This window comes from Doryrhamphus excisus, linkage group LG5 (genome assembly GCF_037039965.1).
Source record: "Doryrhamphus excisus strain RoL-2023G ecotype Guam linkage group LG5, RoL_Dexc_Guam_v1.1, whole genome shotgun sequence".
In the NCBI taxonomy this organism is placed as follows: Eukaryota; Metazoa; Chordata; class Actinopteri; order Syngnathiformes; family Syngnathidae; genus Doryrhamphus; species Doryrhamphus excisus.
Window position 1 is genome coordinate 6631307 of NC_136361.1, and position 19030 is coordinate 6650336.

At 41.3% G+C, this 19030-nt stretch overlaps 1 protein-coding gene across 2 annotated transcripts; it reads right to left on the reverse strand.

Annotated features, from left to right (window-relative positions):
- Positions 1-1654: 1654 nt before the first annotated feature.
- On the reverse strand, positions 1655-17762 carry zcchc2 (zinc finger, CCHC domain containing 2). Of its 2 annotated transcripts, none has more exons than XM_078790632.1 (14): positions 16839-17762; positions 14667-14787; positions 14494-14561; positions 12100-12171; positions 11866-11966; positions 10430-10533; positions 10229-10291; positions 9880-9940; positions 9679-9802; positions 9426-9487; positions 9172-9239; positions 7848-7976; positions 4461-5963; positions 1655-4396 (listed from the first exon to the last, which is right to left on the reverse strand). In XM_078790632.1, the coding sequence occupies exons 1-14, from the start codon at positions 17589-17591 to the stop codon at positions 4335-4337; spliced, it is 3291 nt and encodes a 1096-aa protein (XP_078646758.1). In that variant the 5' UTR covers positions 17592-17762; the 3' UTR covers positions 1655-4334. The 2 variants fall into 2 exon arrangements, with proteins under 2 accessions (XP_078646758.1, XP_057916135.2); XM_058060152.2 differs by having other exon boundaries at positions 14494-14564; positions 16839-17761.
- Positions 17763-19030: the final 1268 nt, after the last annotated feature.

The following is a 19030-nucleotide window of genomic DNA, read 5'->3' on the forward strand; positions in this document are numbered from 1 at the left end:
TGCAGTTATTAATCTTTGTTTACACTACATTGCTAGGCTATTGGATCACTGCCGAGACAAAAGACGACATGGCTGCAACCATTTGCAAGCTAACTAGTTAGCCTCCAATTTATGTATTGTATTCTAAAGTTAAGAAATTGTTTAAAATGGAGTGGGGAAGAAGGACAAACAAGCCAAAGACTTACCACTTCCACACAGAGTGGGAGGAGAACTTATTTTCAGACATGCCATGGAGGCATGGAATGTGTTGATTTTGTGATTTTTGTGTTTGTTTAGGCTGTTGGAGATCAAGAACAGGACCAGTCAAATCAGAGCGGACATTGAACAACTGGAGCAGGAGTGTGGCAAGCTCAAGGTAACATATGTACATCTTCAAAAGTGCATTCTTAAGACATTGGTGTCCAAAGTGCAGCCCCTGGGCTTAGCACGTACAGACCTACATTGGATGTTTTTTAGTGTCCTTGTCTAAGTGTGACCTGAAGTCATGTACCCCTGTTCTTCGACACACTTCAAAAATATTGTCATATATAGTAATTATTTGTTCATGTAATGCATACAGATCAGTGAACAACTTTGTGTCTGTCTCCTTTCTTCCGCACTGTACTCCCTGCAGGTGCTGTTCACGTCGTGAGGTGTTCAAGCACAACTCCGAGTGGTAGGCTTTCAGACACCAATGTGGTCACGCTGTTGCTGCTAAGGGTGGCACAGCCTATTTGGTTTTTGGGGGCAATCACTTGTACACACAGGGGCATGCGGGTTTGGATATTTTGGTCATTTTTTCATTTTTCATTCATTCATTTTCTGCCGCTTATCCTCATGAGGGTCGCGGGGGTGCTGGAGCCTATCCCAGCTGTCTTCGGCCGAGAGGCGGGGTACACCCTGGACTGGTCGCCAGCCAATCACCAGGCACATATAGACAAACAACCATTCACACTCACATTCATACCTATGGACAATTTGGAGTCGCCAATTAACCTAGCATGTTTTTGGAATGTGGGAGGAAACCGGAGTACCCGGAGAAAACCCACACATGCACGGGGAAAACATGCAAACTCCACAAAGAAATGGCAGAGGGTGGAATTGAACTCGGGTCTCCTAGCTGTGAGGTCTGTGTGCTAACCACACAGTCACCGCGCAGCCCTGAATTATGATTTTTTTTTTTAATGTAATTGTAAACAGCTGGGATAGGCTCCAGCATACCATGGATAGATGGATTTGTATTGCGCCACATAGTGGTATAGTGCTTAGCATGTAGGCTACACAGTCAGGAGATCGGGAACATCTGGGTTTGATTCTCTGCTTGGGCATCTCTGTGTGGAGTTTGCATGTTCTCCTCATGCATGCGTGGGTTTTCTCCAGGTACTCCGGTTTCCTCCCACATTCCAAAAATATGCTAGGTTAATTGGCGACTCCAAATTGTCCATAGGTATGAATGTGAGTGTGAATGGTTGTTTGTCTATATGTGCCCTGTGATTGGCTGGCGACCAATCCAGGGTGTACCCCGCCTCTCGCCTGAAGACAGCTGGGATAGGCTCCAGCAGTGAGTGAGGAAGGATGGTAATTTGTGTTGATCATGACATTTCCCAAAACTTGATATAAACAAAAAATTCAATTTGCAGTTCATGTTGAGTACAAAATGAGACACATTGTTCTTCTCTCTTATTTATTGCTTTTAATTGAAATGAAAACATTTTGCATAAAATCCAAATTCTGCTCTAGAAATATATCAGGCCTTCCAGTATCAAAGAGTACAGTAAACATTTGCACTGAGCGGGATACAAGAGCGACCCCTCACGTATGTACACTACTTTATTCTGGAATACTTAAGTTAGCGCGTGTATAGCGTAGTGGTTGACATGGCTGGGATGCGGTCCCGCTCAGTGACTGTATGTTTGGCTATGTGCCTGACTGGAGACAATCCATGGTGTAGTCTGGCGGCTGGGATAGGTTCCAGCTTCCTCACAACCCTTAACAGGTTAAGTGGTAAAAACAAAAACAACAAATGGATGGCATAAACCCACTCAAGCCTAAAGACGCGATTTCAAATGACATGACTGCTGTAAAGCTTCAGTGTTTTAATCAAGTGTCTCTAAAAGGACTATTTAGCATGCTAGTTTTAGATACTTAGTGCTGTGTCTCAATTGGCACACTTACTGACACCAACAAGAATTTGAGTGCACTGTCACTCAGGCACTAAGTACACATAGTGTCCATTTGAGACACACAAAGTGTTTACCAGACACTGTTATTTCAGGTGCAAGTTTAGCGGAAAGTGTTGGCGTTCAAGTACACACAGCAAAACAATCTTGTATTCTAGCAGGCAAAGAGTTCAAATTAGCTGACTGGTACGTATTTATTGGACTACGTAAGAACACATTTTCCTATTTACTGTAGTTTTACAGTATCTGCAGGCCAGAATAAAGCCTTGCTTGAAATGCTCACACTCAATACCCCTCCCCCCACCCTCGCCATCTCCTAAGTTGTAGTGCACATAAAACAATGTCAAATAATGTTAAAATAACACGAGTTCAAAGCAGCGATTACCTTCAACTATGACCTCATTAGCTGTGCCTCAATTCATGCACTTCCATACTAAGGGACGTGTAAGTGTGTTCATACTTAGTACACAAAATGCAGCGCCAAAACGACCATAATAGCATTGGTGACTTCACAGTGATGAGCACTTACTTGCGTACTTACGTGCATAGCAGAAGGGTGGCTAAGTCTACGATGACAGCAGTACAGTTAAACTGTGTCCACTTAAGAACTCATTACACAGTGTGCCTACTTAAGTGTACTGACAAAAGGATTCCATTTGAGATGTAACTTTCAGTAAGTGCGTATCAACAGTAACGGATTTGGGTGGGCCGTGCATTTCATTTAAGTGCAGACCTGCCAACATGTACAGATTTATAGTACTCAACAGACACAGGAACTAAGTACACAGTGTACACAGTAAGTGCCCATGAACAAAAAAAGTTGATTTAGGACAAGCACTAACACTGACATAATTTGCACACTCAGGTACACTGTGTACTTAGTCCCTATGTAAATGTACTGAATAAAGTACAGTATCATTTAGAAAATAATTTTCGCTAAGTACACATTGACAGTAATGTATTTGGGACAGCACTACAGGAACTAAGTACACGTTGTACCTATGTCAGTGTTCTAAAGAAAGTACAGTATTCCATTTGAGACAATTTCTAGTAATTGCATATCGACAGTAAAGGATTTGGTACATTTCTGGTAAGTGTGCATGAACAGATGCGGGGACTAAGTACACTGTACAGTGTATCAAGTTAAGGGTACTGAAAAAAAATACAGTATTCCATTTGAGAAATAATTTTCGCTAAGTGCACACTGACAGTAATGTATTTCGGACAGCACTACAGGAACCAAGTACACTGTGTACCTATGTAAGTGTTCTATAGAAAGTACAGTATTGCATTTTGGACAATTTCTGGTAATTGCATATTGACAGTAATAGATTTGGTACATTTCTGGTAAGTGCGCATGAACAGATGCAGGGACCAAGTACACTACACAGTGTATCAAGTTAAGGGTACTGAAAAAAATACAGTATTCCATTTCAGACATCATTTCCAGAAAGTGCACTTTGACAGTAAAGTATTTCGGACAGCACTGCAGAGACAAAATGTGCACACCCGGGAACTAAGTACACACAGTATAGCTATTAAGCGTACTGAAGGAGACAGCATATCCAGTAAGCGACAAAAGTAATCCGTGTAGGTCAACACTCATGTAAGTGTACTGACATAATGACACAATGTGAGCACACAGTAAGTAAGTACTCAAAGTGCACGGCATACTGATGTAAGCGTACTGAAGGAAGTATCCGATTTGAGACACAGCCGTTGAGTGGCGATGACATCTCCCATCCTTAAATGAGGCGAACAATCAAAAACGAAGCGAAGTCAAAAGACAGAACCTCTTCTTAACGTGAAACTTTGATTATGGAGTAAAACCTTCCTATGACCAAAAGCATAAATATGGTGTTTTTATCGTTGTCGTCCAGGCTGATGGTCACTTTAAAAAGTTCTCTTAACGCTACCAACAATCAAGTAATAAGTTAAATGTTTCCCAACGCTCAGTGCAAAAAACATCCAAACTCAACTGAAAGGAAAGGACTTGTGAGCTCATGAGACAATTCAGGCACAACCGTCTTCAGATTTGTCCGCCGAGCCCCTAGCAGGTCAGGTTTGGGGTGTTTTTTAACCGCACACACACACACACGCACACACACACACACACACACACACACACACAGTTTACCATCTCCGTGGAAACAACATCTTCATGGTTTGACTTTTTCAGTAAGCGCTGTCAAGTGCTTCTGAAACGTGGGAAGCCGAGTACCTTAACCGGAAGCTACCTGTGAAAATACACAAGAAGGTGACATGGAAGTCCAACGGAACCCGTTCTAAGTGTGTCCTTACCTTGCTGCGAGGAGTCTATGGAGGGCTGGTTGCAGTCCTGAGCGTAGTGTCCGGCGACGCCGCAGTTGCAACAAGACATGCTCCCGTTTTTCTTGTTAATGCCGCCGCCCCCCGGGTTTGCAGTGGGGAGCATCCCAAGGGGATTTGGGTAGGCCTGCTGGTAAACACGCTGGAAAAAGGAAGCGGCGGGCGTCATCTGCTGCTGGAGGTTGTAGCTCGCGGCCGCCGCGGCCGCCACCACCTGCGTGCTCAGCATGTGTGACGGCACATCGGCGTGGCTGTGAGAATGCGAGTGGAGGGGGCCGTAGACCGACGGATGGCCGGGGGGTAGCGCCGTGGGGTAGAAGGCGGGCATGGAGGCTCCCCCGTTGGCCTGGTGGGGTGGCTGCTGGCCCTGGGTGAGGTAGCTGTTGATGCACAGGCTTGTGAGTTGGAATAGAGGGGGTGGAACAACCTGGCGTGCCGCTGCTGCCGCCGCTGCCGCCATTTGGTAGTTGGGGAAGAACAATGGCGCTTGGCACCCGCTCACGCTGTTGCTGCTGCCTCGGCCGCCGCAGTTGTTGTGGCAGCCACAGGTCCCGCAGCCCATCAGCTGTTGCTGCGGTGCCGGCTGCTGGGGCGGGACTTGGTGGTGGGTTTGCTGGAAAGCAAGAGGGGCACTTCCACAGGAAGCACTGGTGTTGCTGAATGACATGCAGTCGCTATGTGGCGTACTGTGAGTAAGTGCGGGGCTGGGGCTGGGGGCGGGGCCTGGGGTGTGTGTGGGTACGGCTGGAGGAACAGCAGCTTGCACGTGTCCAGGAGAAGAAGCGGGTGCACCTCCAACGGGCACGGCGTAAGGAGACGGCAGACCAGAAGATAAGGTCTGGGTGTGTGGGTGTTTGGGTTGTGGAGTCTCTCCCGGAGTCATAGCGGCCGCGTCCTGACAGGAAAGAGGCGTCGTCGAAGAGGCGGGGTAAGATGACACGCTCATGGCTCCTCGCACGGGGGCTTGCTGAGCAGGCTGTGAAGTGACAGCAGTAGAAGTGCTCCCTGATACTCCATCATGACCACCTTGGCTATGCGGCAAAGATGTTTTGAACCTTTGGACCACAGGCTGCACACCAGTACCTCCTAAAAGTTGGAAACCAATAGATGGGATCCCAAAATTTGGGACGATCTCCCTTTTCTCTGGTTCTACAGAAGCTGACTGAACTGAAGGCATCTGCATAACCATCGGACCAGAAGGTGGCTTTCCATCGCTTTGGCTGGGAGGCGGAGGCACTGCAAGTGGATGGTCACAGGCACCATTAGGGAGCACATAAGGCAGACGATGCATTAAGGAAAGACGGGGAAACTGCATGTTGTTCTCCAGGCTTGGGAAGTCCATCAGGGCTGTGTGGTTGTTAGGAGGTAAAGGATGTACAGACATGACCTTCTCCACTGCGCTTGGGTCAGTCTGCTGGGCCAAGAGCATGTCGGGGTCGGGTGCTTTGCAGGAGTCGTCAGAGTGGCTGTCAGTATCTGAGAGGGAAACATTCATTCATTTATTCAATCCAGATCAACCAACCTCAGATACGTTTAAAGCTTCAAATGAAAGGGGGGAGTATTGCGTAATTAATACATAATAATGCCTATTAATTAATACATGCATACAAATCTATCAGTTGAAAAAAATTGCACTGCTGGATATTAAGGAGGTTCTAATTAGAGCTTCATAATGCAAAAAGACGAAATGGGAGTGAGACAAAAAATATTAGAGAATGCTATTCATTGCAAACAATCATTTAAGTTAAATCATAACATAATTTCACAGCCTAAATATTGGCAGGTATTCATCAGCCTATCCCAGCTGTCTTCGGGCGAGAGGCGGGGTACACCCTGGACTGGTGGCCAGCCAATCACAGGGCACATATAGACAAACAACCATTCACACTCACAATTTGGAGTCCCCAATTAACCTAGCATGTTTTTGGAATGTGGGAGGAAACCGGAGTACACGGAGAAAACCCATGCATGCACGGGGAGAACATGCAAACTCCACAGAGAGATGGCCGAGGATGGAATTGAACCCTGGTCTCCTCGCTGTGAGGTCTGCGTGCTAATTATGAATGTTTTTTTCTTGTGTACCAGCCTAGTGCTTTTTTTAAAATCAGAATCAAAATCAGAATGCCCTTATTGTCATTTTAAATATGATAGAATGAAATTCTAAGCAGCTCCATTTTCAGTGCAAGACAGTATGACAGTATAAAATATAGAAATTTGAAGAATAAATAATAAAATAACGAAAGGTTTACATTGTATAGGATGATTGGTTGCCTTGGTTACATCTTCTTGAGGGAGATGATGGCTCGAGGAAAGAAACTTTACTTAGTCTGTTTGTCCGTGCCCTGATACATCTGTATAGCCTCCCAGAAGGAAGTTGCTGGAACAATTGTGCGGCAGTGTGAGAAGTGCAAAAAAAAAAGTGTTCCTTTGCAGCAGTCCTCAGTGAAATGATGACTGCAAAGAACTGAACCCGAGGCGGGCGTCCATCTTTCACTCGTTTACTTTGTCCATTCTTTCTTTAACCTTCCTCTTTTGGAAAACAAACTTAAAAGTATCACTCTGGTATGATGAACATCCAGCAGCAACACAACATTTTGGCATGGCTAGTAAATATACTGACCCAAGTTCTTTTTTGATTTGTCATCAACTTTTAATCAGCTGATTTCAGTTTAATTTCCTTAAGATCCAACAGTGCAAAATGTAAATTCTTGCTATTTTTCAACTGGTTTTACATTTTTTGATCAGGAGTTATGATTTAACTGTAGTTTGTGCACACCTGGAGGTAAGAGGGACTCAAACAAAGTTGGACTGGACAAACTGAACCTTCCCAAATATCATGACATCACTACTGTAAACCTTTCAGTCTTATTCAGGCAGCTGTTGGTATCTTCAGCAACATTGTTTGCACTTTTTAAACACTGCAACGTTAGGAACAAGCCCAATTTTCAGGTGGCTGATAAAGTGGATTGTGTTTGCTTATCAATGCAGCAGAGTTGCTGAGTTTCTGTGATTGAGTCCATAGGGATGCAGTAATGCAATAATTGGCCACAGAACTGATGAAGACGTTTCCTTTTGTTTACGCAAATGGAGTCTGGAAATGTTTTATAGATAGGAGTAAGTATATGTGGGAGACGTTTGTTTATACGGCTTGAGAAAGAGGAGTCACGGTATCAACCTGCATGGAGACAGGTACAGTATGTATCAATGTGTGGATTTTTCACCAAATTACAATGTAAACATGCGTGAAACCGCTTAGGAACCTACACGTTTTTATGATTTACTCGTCACGTTTCAGAGAGAAAACACAATGACATTAAAAGGTTGTTTAAGAATCCCTGAAATAATGAATTTAGGTCTTACCTTTGTTGTTATCATCCTCACTTTCCAGACTCTCTGCTCCTCTGTGTTGAGGACTTGATGGAGAGCTGTAGCTCTCTGATGAGGTTTCACCAAATGTGTCCAGACCAGAACCCTCAACTGCAACCAAACCTGTATGTAAGTAAAAAAAAAAAAAAAAGGAACATATTTGTAATAAATATAGTGTTTCCCATACATTTATTTGTGGTGGCCTGCCACAATTAAATTTGCACAGCCACAGATGCATAGTTTTAAAAGATCTGGTGCACAACTCTGCCTCTTCATACACAAACTGTGCGTGGAAATCTGACAATCTGCGTATACCAGAAAGCCCTTTCCATGCCTCCACTTCACCATAAAGGTCAATGCAAAGTTACTCATGAATGTGGCGTCCATATCTAAAGTACCTTGATGATATTGGAATCCACGGCAGGTGGAAAGACAATGAGGATGAAGAAGCGGACTTCCTTATAAGGCACCTGCCCTCTTCCCTGCTCTTGAAATATTGGAATATATAGCACTGTGTTTATTTTGTGTAAGTAAGCAGTTGTCTGTGTAGCATTACAGAGTGTGCATACAGGGAGCGTAGTACCTGCATGCATGCAAATTACACGCTCACCCATGTCTGGAACACTGCTAGTGTAATGACCATATTTGCACTACTGATGTGCCAAGATTGTCTGTACTTATAGATAACGCATCGCACTCACGTCCAGCTCCTGAGCTAACAGTGCGGAAGTGACAAAGTGCGTCCGACAATGAGTGCTCCTCGTCGGGCAGGCGAGGTGGGGGCAGCTCCTGAGTTCCGCACCAGTGGAGGCTACGTTACCACTCATACACGGTAAGTCTCCAACCAATAGCTAACCACTATTAAGTAAATTCCCCAAATGGTTTATTTATCAACTCCGATACCAACAAAATTAGAACGCGAGATTTGGCAGTAGTCCGGATGTAGTCCCGAGCGCTGGGGCGTGTGAGCAATCACAGCGAGTGTGCCCGGAGGTTGGCCATAGGTGGAATAAATTAAAATGGAAATCCAAGGAAATACAACTGGAATAGGTGCAGATTCTGGAAGATCTAGTTATTGTGAGTAGCTGCTCTATAGGAGTCCACAACAATAGGCCCCCTTTAAAGGTGGACGCATGGACTCAAAAGGGGGATAAAGAAATTATATATAGCCCTAATAATGTTTAGTATCTGATTTCTAAATAAGGAATCCTACTTTGCAGAAATTCACTTATCACGGTCAGATCTGGAACCAATTACCCGTGATAAACGAGTGACTACTGTACACTGAAACATGCCACTTCCACTCATGACCACTAACCTTTCTTTTGAGACAAAGCAGTGGGTACCAGATTACCGTTGGTCACACAGGATCCCTTTGCAATGTCTCTGGAAACAAACAACATGAAAATGGGATTTGAAAATCCTGCTAAATTCCAAAATAATTTTATTCAGGAGCTTTATTTGCATATTTATGTCATGTGTAACACAATGAGTTCATTTTACTCTTTGGCGGATGTGTCTGGAAGTTGGAAGTGGGTATCGAATGACATATCGTATACTGAGGCAACCCACCTGTCAGTGGGCGGGACACTGTTATTAGTCTTGGTGACTGGGTGGCTTCTCTTCTGTGCGTCCTGGAACCATTAAGGAGGGGAGATACAAGTTCTGACATTAGTTTGGCGGTTTTCATACTTGGTCATCTCACTTGTCTACCGAGTAAACAATGAGGAATAAACGTACTGTTCCACCACTAGCATTTCTGCATCTATGAGTTCCTATGAGAGCGTGAAGCTACGTATGTCGTCATATAATACATCCTGGTCACCTGTTCACATTCTGGCATGCTCCTCAGGGTGCAGCCTCTCTTCCTCCTTTCTGCTGGACCACTGAGCTCGGCCGTATGAGTCCCCCTTCGACTCTCTCCCTGAGGGCCTTTTGCACAAGACAGACTAAAGAGAAGAATTATGATTATAAGCAATAACACATTGCAAATTGGCCTGAGATCTGTTTTTTTTTTTTTACTCACCATTGGCTTGAGCTCTTGGGTCCATGCTTTTTCTTGTGCCCCTGGCTGTATGACTCTATATCTAAGACAAATATTTTATGTTGACTGAAGCAATTAGATCATCACCTTTGTGCCTATTGCTAAAAAAAAAAAATGTAAGAGAGATATACTGTATTTTCTGGACAGTCGCTATTCCTGAAGCGTGGAACAAAAAATGCTGGAAAATGTGTCCAAACTGTGTTTCCTGGATTGGCTTGGAATTCCAATCATCAACATGCAATTTCACTTTCAGGGGACTGATAAAAGCATGTGTGTGTAAATGTGAGTAAAACATGGCCGCCATCATTTGGAGAACTTGTAGAACTCTCACCTTCATCCTGACTGGATGCGTCAGAACAATCTCCCTGGAAGTTTTTCCCCATCTGAGAGTTGCCTAGTGAGAGGAAAAAACCAACCAGTCAGTAGGATATCACTTTTAAAAAAAATAAACAAACTTAAAAAAATATGATGATTGGATTTGTAGGTAACGAATATTAAAGTCGTTATCCTAAAATCCATTCCTTGTACTTACATCGGCAACAAGACACTTTTGTAGAGTAATTCGAGTCACAATTGAAAAAGCTGCACACCTTTCTGGTCTGTCTGAAAACAGGCGGGGCAGCAAGGAACTTTTCCCTAGAGAGGAGTAACGGCCATGTTACATCAAGGAACTGCACAGTTAGACCATTTGGAATGTGTGAAAAGGAGTCGGAAGAAGCTGAGATGTGTTTAGATGTATTATTTTTTTAAATTGCATTTCAGCATAGTGAAATTAGCATAAAGGCGTATTTTATTAGTATGAACTTGGGCCTTTGCTCTTATGTTGCCATTTTTTCTGTAGTGTTTTTAAACCAAATATTTAAATTGTCGTCACATTTTATGACTTTATTTACTATAATATTTTTACTTTATTGCTATAATATTACAACTTTTTCCACATCTAATTTTTCCAGAAATAATAAATTATTTTCTTTAATATTTCAACTCTACACAGACATTTTCCAAATAATATTATAAAATTATATCGAAAAACTGTGCCTTTTTTCCCTCATTCAAACGTTTTTTCCACCTTTTTAAACTTTTTCCTTGTAAATTTCTTCTTGTAATTCTCATAACTTTTGACTCGAAGACGGCTGGGGTAGGTTCCAGCATACACAGACCCTAGTGAGGACAAGAGGTATCGAAAATAAATAGAATGGATGGGTTGGTTTTTCATATTAGAACTACTAAAATCGGGGCTGCACGGCGGACGAGTGGTTAGCATGCAGACCTCACAGCTAGGAGACCAGGGTTCAATTCCAAAACTCCAGTGGAGTTTGCATGTTCTCCGGGTACCCCGGTTTCCTCCCACATTCCAAAAACATGCTAGGTTAATTGGTAACTCCAAATTGTCCATAGGTATGAATGTGAGTGTGAATGGTTGTTTGTCTATATGTGCCCTGTGATTGGCTGGCTGGCAACCAGTCCAGGGTGTACCCCGCCTCTCACCCAAGACAGCTGGGATAGGCTCCAGCACCCCCACAACCCGCATGAGGATAAGCGGTAGAAAATGAATGAACAACTAAAATCTTTATGTCATTCAATCCCAGCCATTTTTCAAGGCACACAGAATATTGTGTTCTATGGTTATAAAAACATGGATACTGTGTAGAATTGTCACATTTGGAACTAGAATGTGTGTGTCAGCGTTAAAGTTGTCCTGCAATACGTAACCTTCTGTACGCTACACTACTACTCGCTGTTGAGTGTGTAACAAGGTCCGGTCTGGGATGATAAGAGGACCTGCTGGTAAATCAGATGACTTTCTTTTTCTAATTTCACTTTGAGAGAAATGAAACTGATGTGCTGTGGGTGTGTATGTGGTTGGGGGGGGGGGGTGGACTGTATGGGTGTGTGCGCACTTGCATGCTTATACAGGGTAGCAAAGATGGGTGTGTCAGCTTAAAAATACGTAACTATGAAATATACCTGAGGCTTTCCTCCACCTCTCTGCTCCCATAATGGTCCCCCTGGCTCAAAAGTCTCAGCAGGCCCTTCTCGAAGGTCTCAGTGCACTGATCTTTAGGAAGCTGCAAAAAAAAAGAACAGCATGCGTGTCACCGATTGTCAATTGAAAAAGCTGAGAGGAAAGGGAAAATAGACGTTTATCCCTGTCAGCATCTTTAATATTAATACAAAAGCTATTCAACAAAATGAGTTTACCTTAAAAAGGAAATTTTCCAGTTCCAGATGAGTTTTGGTCACATTACTTGAGGAAGAGTCGGACCACTTCACCTGAAATAGAACATGTTGCAAGTTAATTATAATTATTTTTTTATAACTTTTTGTTAATAATAATATAATATAATAATTTAAAATCAAAAATTTTATTTTATAATATTCACAATATTTATATATTTTTTATAATTTTATTTATTATAATTTTATTTATTTTTTTGAATAATTCTACCCATCTCTGATTACAATGTAGATACATGATTCATTGAGCAAACACATATCTCCTCCTCGTCTACCTAGAATTGCCTCAACAGCATTTTAGGAATGGGGTCATGATGAAGTGGGTCTCCAAAAACCAGGTCTGGGAAACGCTGCTGTTTGTGGAACATGTGTTGGTTTTAGAAACAGATGGAAAATGATAATGAGGCGATTCTGGGCTCCGGATATCAAGCAAACAAGGCTGACTGCTTCTAAGCGCCATCTGTCACTGTACAGTTTTAATGCAAGTATTAGAAATACCTACATTTAACAAAGTATTGCTTTATTTGCTTTTAGCCGTATTTTGGGAACCACTGTGGTCCGCATGTCGCCTCACAGTCGGGAATGGAGGGTTTGAATCTAATTGGACGCTTTAAATTTTAGGGATATCTGATACCGATATGTATAACATCACATATCACCTGTCATGGACGCCATGAATGGCTGCCTTTCAAGGAGCTGTTTGTTTATTCAAGCACATTTTTACGATTTTACATTGTTATTAGAGTTATGTCCCGCATGGGGGTGATTCCGTTCACCCATAAAGGTAAGCATGCTAACACCCAGCATACTAGCACTGCTTGTATAAGCGCCTACCTCTCAAAATACTACAAATGTCATTGCAAGTGTAATTATGTTAGCATGCTAACACCTATAATAGCGCTCAGTGTCTGCTTAATTTCATCTACGTGAAAATCGTAAATAAATGCCAATATGCTCATGTTAGCACACTAGCAGTGCAAACATCAGCAAGCTAACACCTAGCATACAAATGTCTACCTAGCAATGTTAACATGCTAATGTTATGGTGATACCAAGCATGATAGGGTGTGTCAAGGTGACAAGGTGCCAATGTTACCACGTTAACAAGGTATGAGAGTGGTAGGTGTTGTAAGTGTGAAAATAACAAAAAATGATATAGTATGTTAACTTTAACATGCTAGCAATGCTAACATGCTAACACCTAGCATTGAAGCACAACTGCATTATGACTGTATTATTATTGTATCTTTACATTATTAAATGTTTTCAAATACGTTTTTTATTCAATTTTTTGTTTGGCTAGAATCATTATCCTGCATTTTATTCTGATTATAATATGGATCAACAAATTTAAGGCAAAATCATCTTGACAAATTCCCAAGTAAAAAAATATCAATACAGTATTAGTATTGCTGATACTTTCCCTGTACTTAAGTGTGTGAAAATTACAAAAAAATTATAGGATGTTAACTTTAACATGCTAGCAATGCTAACATGCTAACAATATTATTATTGTTTTTTAATATTATTACATTGTTTTCAAATATACGTTTATCATTTTATTCTGATTATTATATGGATCAACAAATTTAAGGCAAAATCATATTGACAAATTTCCAAGTAAAACAATATCAATACAGTAGTAGTATTGCTGATACTTTCCCTGTACATACTAGGTATTGAATACCAACCTTTGAACAAATTACTTTTCATTAATTCATTTTCTACTGCTTATCCTCCCGAGGGTCGCGGGGGTGCTGGAGCCTATCCCAGCTGTCTTCGGGCGAGAGGCGGGGTACACCCTGGACTGGTCGCCAGCCAATCACAGGGCACATATAGACAAACAACCATTCACACTCACATTGGACAATTTGGACATGGACAATTTGGAGTCGCTAATTAACCTAGCGTGTTTTTGGAATGTGGGAGGAAACCAGAGTACCCGGAGAAAACCCACGCATGCACGGGGAGAACATGCAAACTCCACACAGAGATGGCTGAGGGTGGAATTGAACTCAGGCCTCCTAGCTGTGAGGTCTCGACCGCTGTGCAGCCCCAAATTACTTTTAATTAGATTTTTATTAAGAAGTGTTGAATGTGTTTGCCACTTTAAGAAAGCGGAACATGAAATATTAGTGAAGTGACCCGATTTAGACCCGAGTGCTTGTGCTGTCAATATCAAGAGGGCAAATAAAGAGCACGCCAAGCTTGGTTATAGCCAAAATGTCAGATAACACATTTGACACGTTCTCCAAAAAGCAGCAGGTTCATTTTAAAACACTAATGTCAGTTTGGATGCATCATCACCAGCACTTTTAAGGATCACAGAAACCGAAGGTTTGCGGAGACGTGTCTTACCTCAAAGGTGTATTCCTTGTCTATTCTGGTCCGAGATACGCACTTGAGCACAATTCCCTCGATATGCACTGCTGCAACAGGAATACACAACTTTAGGATGGAACACAATACCGAAGTAGTAACGTAAACATGATTTTAAATAAACTGTGGCGTTGGTCCAACAGTCCACTCACCTTCTCTTTTTATCGCCCGTCGTCTGGAGCGTCGGCTTTGACAAGGAGGATGGGAGTCTGCACTTTCCCCCAAAGTCACTGATGAGGAGGGCGTGTATTCGCCTTTCTGGCCTGACAACTCCTGGTGTTCCAAACACACAATTAAAAATTGTCCTATGCGTTCTGTTAGAAAGGTGGTAGTTATGGCATGTAACCAGCGAGGAGTGATTGCATAATGCTCATACATAAGGCTTCATGACTGACAGTGTGAACCCGAAACAGATGATCTTCCATTTCCACAATTTCCTATGGGAACATTTGTCTTGAGGTTGACCAGTGTCCTAGAATAGATTGTGTTCAACCCCAGAGGTCCCACTGGTTTATAAGCCCTTAAGTAAGCCCATGTGTCTTACTGCTAACAGTGGAACCCGTTTATGTCGACACCCTCAGGAATTAAGTCTGCAGCGTACATAATACACATATTAAAATGGAGGTATGGAAGTGCTGAATTGAAAAAGAACATTTGCGTACTTATTTGCTGAGGATGTAAATTTTGGCACAGTGCTGCTCCTGGAAGCTTAATTTCCCCGAGGGCATATACACACGGGATCAATAAGCGTTACACCCACAAACGTAATACAAATCTGCAGCTTTGAATGTAATAATCCCGCTAATGTAATACATTTCCCACAAACGTAACAAAATTTGCCTACTGCAAACGTAATACTGAATTTCAATTTGAATTTATTCAAATTTGCTTCATTGGTGTAAATATCACGACAATATTTACAAAGAATCAATTCAGACTCAGATTGCATTGTACTGTTAAAACTCGCTCTGTTTGTAGGCGTACATGTGCATATTAGTTACAGTATATTATTGTATGTGGGATTTTGTGTTTATATGGGGAAGAAATAATCAAAATAAATAAAATATAATAATAATAAAAGTAATAATTTTATCAAAACAATTGCAATTATCACAATTATGCTATCTTTTTAATTTAAAATAAATATTTTATTCCAATTATATAATATATCATAATTATAATTTAATAATTAAAGGTTCCTTTAATGTATTCAAATGATACTCTTTGAATATTTTTCCACAAAAAAGAAAAAAAGAAAGTAATAATAATTTTATTAAAACAATTGCAATTATCACAATTATGCTATCTTTTTAATTTAAAATACATATTTTATTCTAATTATATAATAAAAATAATAATAATATTATAATTACAATTTAATAATTAAAGATTCCTTTAATGTATTCAAATGATACTCTTTGAATAATATTTTTTCCACAAAAAAGAAAAAAGGAAGTAATAATAATTTTATTAAAACAATTTCAATTATCACAATTATGTTATCTTTTTTAATTTAAAATAAATTATATTTCATTATAATATAATAATAATAATAAAAATATAATTATTATAATTATAATTTAATAATTAAAGATTCCTTTAATGTATTCAAGTCATACTCTTTGAATATGAAAAATGTTTTTCCCCACAAAAAAATAAAAAAAGAAAAAGAATGATCTTGTTAAAATCTCATATTTTATCCACAAAAAAGAAAAAAAGAAAAAATCCTCAGAATGACATCTACACCTTCTCCCTCATTAAAAGAAGAAAGAACAAACAACAACAACCACAAAGATCATTATTTTGTCTCATATTACATTTGTGGGAAGTTATTTAATTTACAGATTTTCACTTTCCCACATATGTAATAATTTCCTGCAAACATTTGCAGGAAATTCAGTATTACGTTTGCAGTAGGCAAATTTTATTACGTTAGTGGGAAATGTATTACATTTGCGGGATTATTACATTCAAAGATGCAGATTTGTATTACGTTTGTGGTTTATTACGTTTGCGGGTGTAACAAGTGTCTATCTAATCTAATCTGGTCCTGAGGGGCTAAGTTTTGACAGTAGAGTGCTGTTCCAAATGTCTACCTACTGTTGCGCACTTACAGTGAGAACAGACGTCGTCCCGCCCCTTCCGCTACGTTTGCCATGATGGCGACGATTTAGTGCTGTAGCCAATGCTGCACACTCAACGTTTGGGGCGTGTTGAGTACAACATCCGGGTACTGACGGTTTACTGAATTTGGAACGCTCTCGTGCACTCAAAAATGCTATGTGTAAGTACGGAAGTGCGCGAACGTGAATTCGTTCACTTACTGTTGATTTTGCGTTCAGAACAAGATGACGTCCCTCGTCTTCTATTGCAACCTCGATTTTATCTAGCTGCTCCCGAAGCGCCTCCCGCTGGTGGAAATGGAAAGCCGGGTGTAGCGACGCCATGGTGAAAAGCAGCGCTAACTGGTTCAAAGGTCCGACTGGGATATCCGTAGTTGTGAAGCCGCAGTTCGGCTCCGTCCTCCGGCACATATTCCCGTCCTGACACCCCGGGTGAAAGGAGTAGTGGTGAGGGTCCCTGAATGGAGCAAGGGGGTAGTTTTTGTACAACATGGCCGGGTCTACATGGCTCAGAATGCGAAAGAGTACCCCAGCACATTCCCTACTGTCAGACCCGAGCAGCGACACACACACCAGTAGCTTGGCCCTCACTACCGGGTCGACCACGTCCGTTAAAACCGCCAACTCTTGCTGGTTATTCGCGCGAAAATCAAAGTCCCGTAAAACGTGGTAGTCTTTCCGGGCGAGGTCCTCCAAGTAGGAGCCTAAAAAGCGAAGCTCCAGGGGTTGGCACATATGCATCAGCCCGCACATGAACTCGATCCTTCTGGCGGGGTTGAGGTGAAGGCCGAACCACTCGAAAACTGTCTCCTTGTCCAGCTGGGGTGGATCTACATGTCCGGTCGAAGCCGTCCCGGGGATGTGTCGGTGCTCCGACCGATCCGATGACTCCTCATCTGGCGTTTCGTCGCCACCTTCGTCGCCCGTTTTCATCGGTAGTTTCATCTTCGGCATCGTCGGATTCAAAGTCGGAATGGCGGAGGGATACAACTACATGAGCGACATGTTTCGGTCTTTTTGACGTCTTCAAAGAAGATGGAATAAGTCGTTTGCTGTCTTACTGCTGTTAGCTCGCCATTACACGGCAGGGTAGTAGGGGTGGGCGGATCGATATACGTGTCGATCCCGTGGATAACAGTGTCGTGAGTAGTATTGGGTCGATCCCACAGTCATGAGGTCGATCATTTTCAATGATCTTCTGTTAATGTCTAGAACTATTTCTTAAAACGTTGTGGATATTGTTATGGTCTGGTTTTGTATTTATTTTACATACAAGTAACACATGTAAATAAACCAATTAATAAAGCGATTGGGAAAGCGCATTATTGTGAGAATAATTTTTATTCAGGTTCTTATCATTTTGGTATCGAATTGATACCACAATTTGCAGTATCGCCCACGCCTATATACTCGTGCGCCGACTTCCTTTTTCGACTCCATTATTTCCGGTAGAGTAACCATTTCTAGTCAGTGCATTGCTGCCACCTCTTGGACAATTTGTAGTATTTCAATTGCATTAAACAAGTCCGCTTTTACCAAAGCTTCCAAAAGACTATTTAAAGTAAAATGCAAAAATATTTAAGTGAACGTTAAAGTTTCAGATGTGTAGATTGTGTAGATTACCTTAATGTGTAGATTAAGGTAAAGTAGAAAATATACATGCTATATAAATATTTTATATACATTAAGACTGTTGAAGAGCTGGCGTAATATCTCATACTGTACGTGTAAATACTGACCTCTAGTGGCTGCAAGGGACTACTACAACAAGTGAGTGACAGCTCACGTCCATCACACGTTTGCAATACAGTTGTGACATTTTTAAATTTTAAACTTATTATATCGTAAGAGTATTCTTTATGACGCCTTTTGGGTGTTTTACACCAGATATGCTCTTTGAAGTAAACAAGAGAGGATATATGTATTTAATATTATAGGCATGTATTCATGGCTTATTAGCATTTTTTGCTATTGTATGTCACACCAGACAATTTAAAGGGCTTGTTTTTATCAGAATTCATTGAAAAAATATAGTGAGACAATATTTGATATTATCGTGCAATTGTTAAATTGTTTTAAAATAGTCTTTCATGGCAAAAAACCACAAACACTTCAGAAATTAGCTAGCTTAGCTGACTCACCGCTATTTTGGGGAAGCATGTCCTGTGATAGTTTGATGACGTCACAGGACGCGCACATTTTTCTTCCAGTAGGGGGCGCCATTACACCACAATGCTACCAACAGTAGGAAGGACGTATGCTATATAGATGTACAGTACAACGTTCCATTTACTAGTAAGACTATTCATTACTTAATGTCACTTTATTTGATAGTTTAAACATATACGTTAAATACTCGTACAAAACAAAACTGAGTTTTTCCTCTTTCTTTT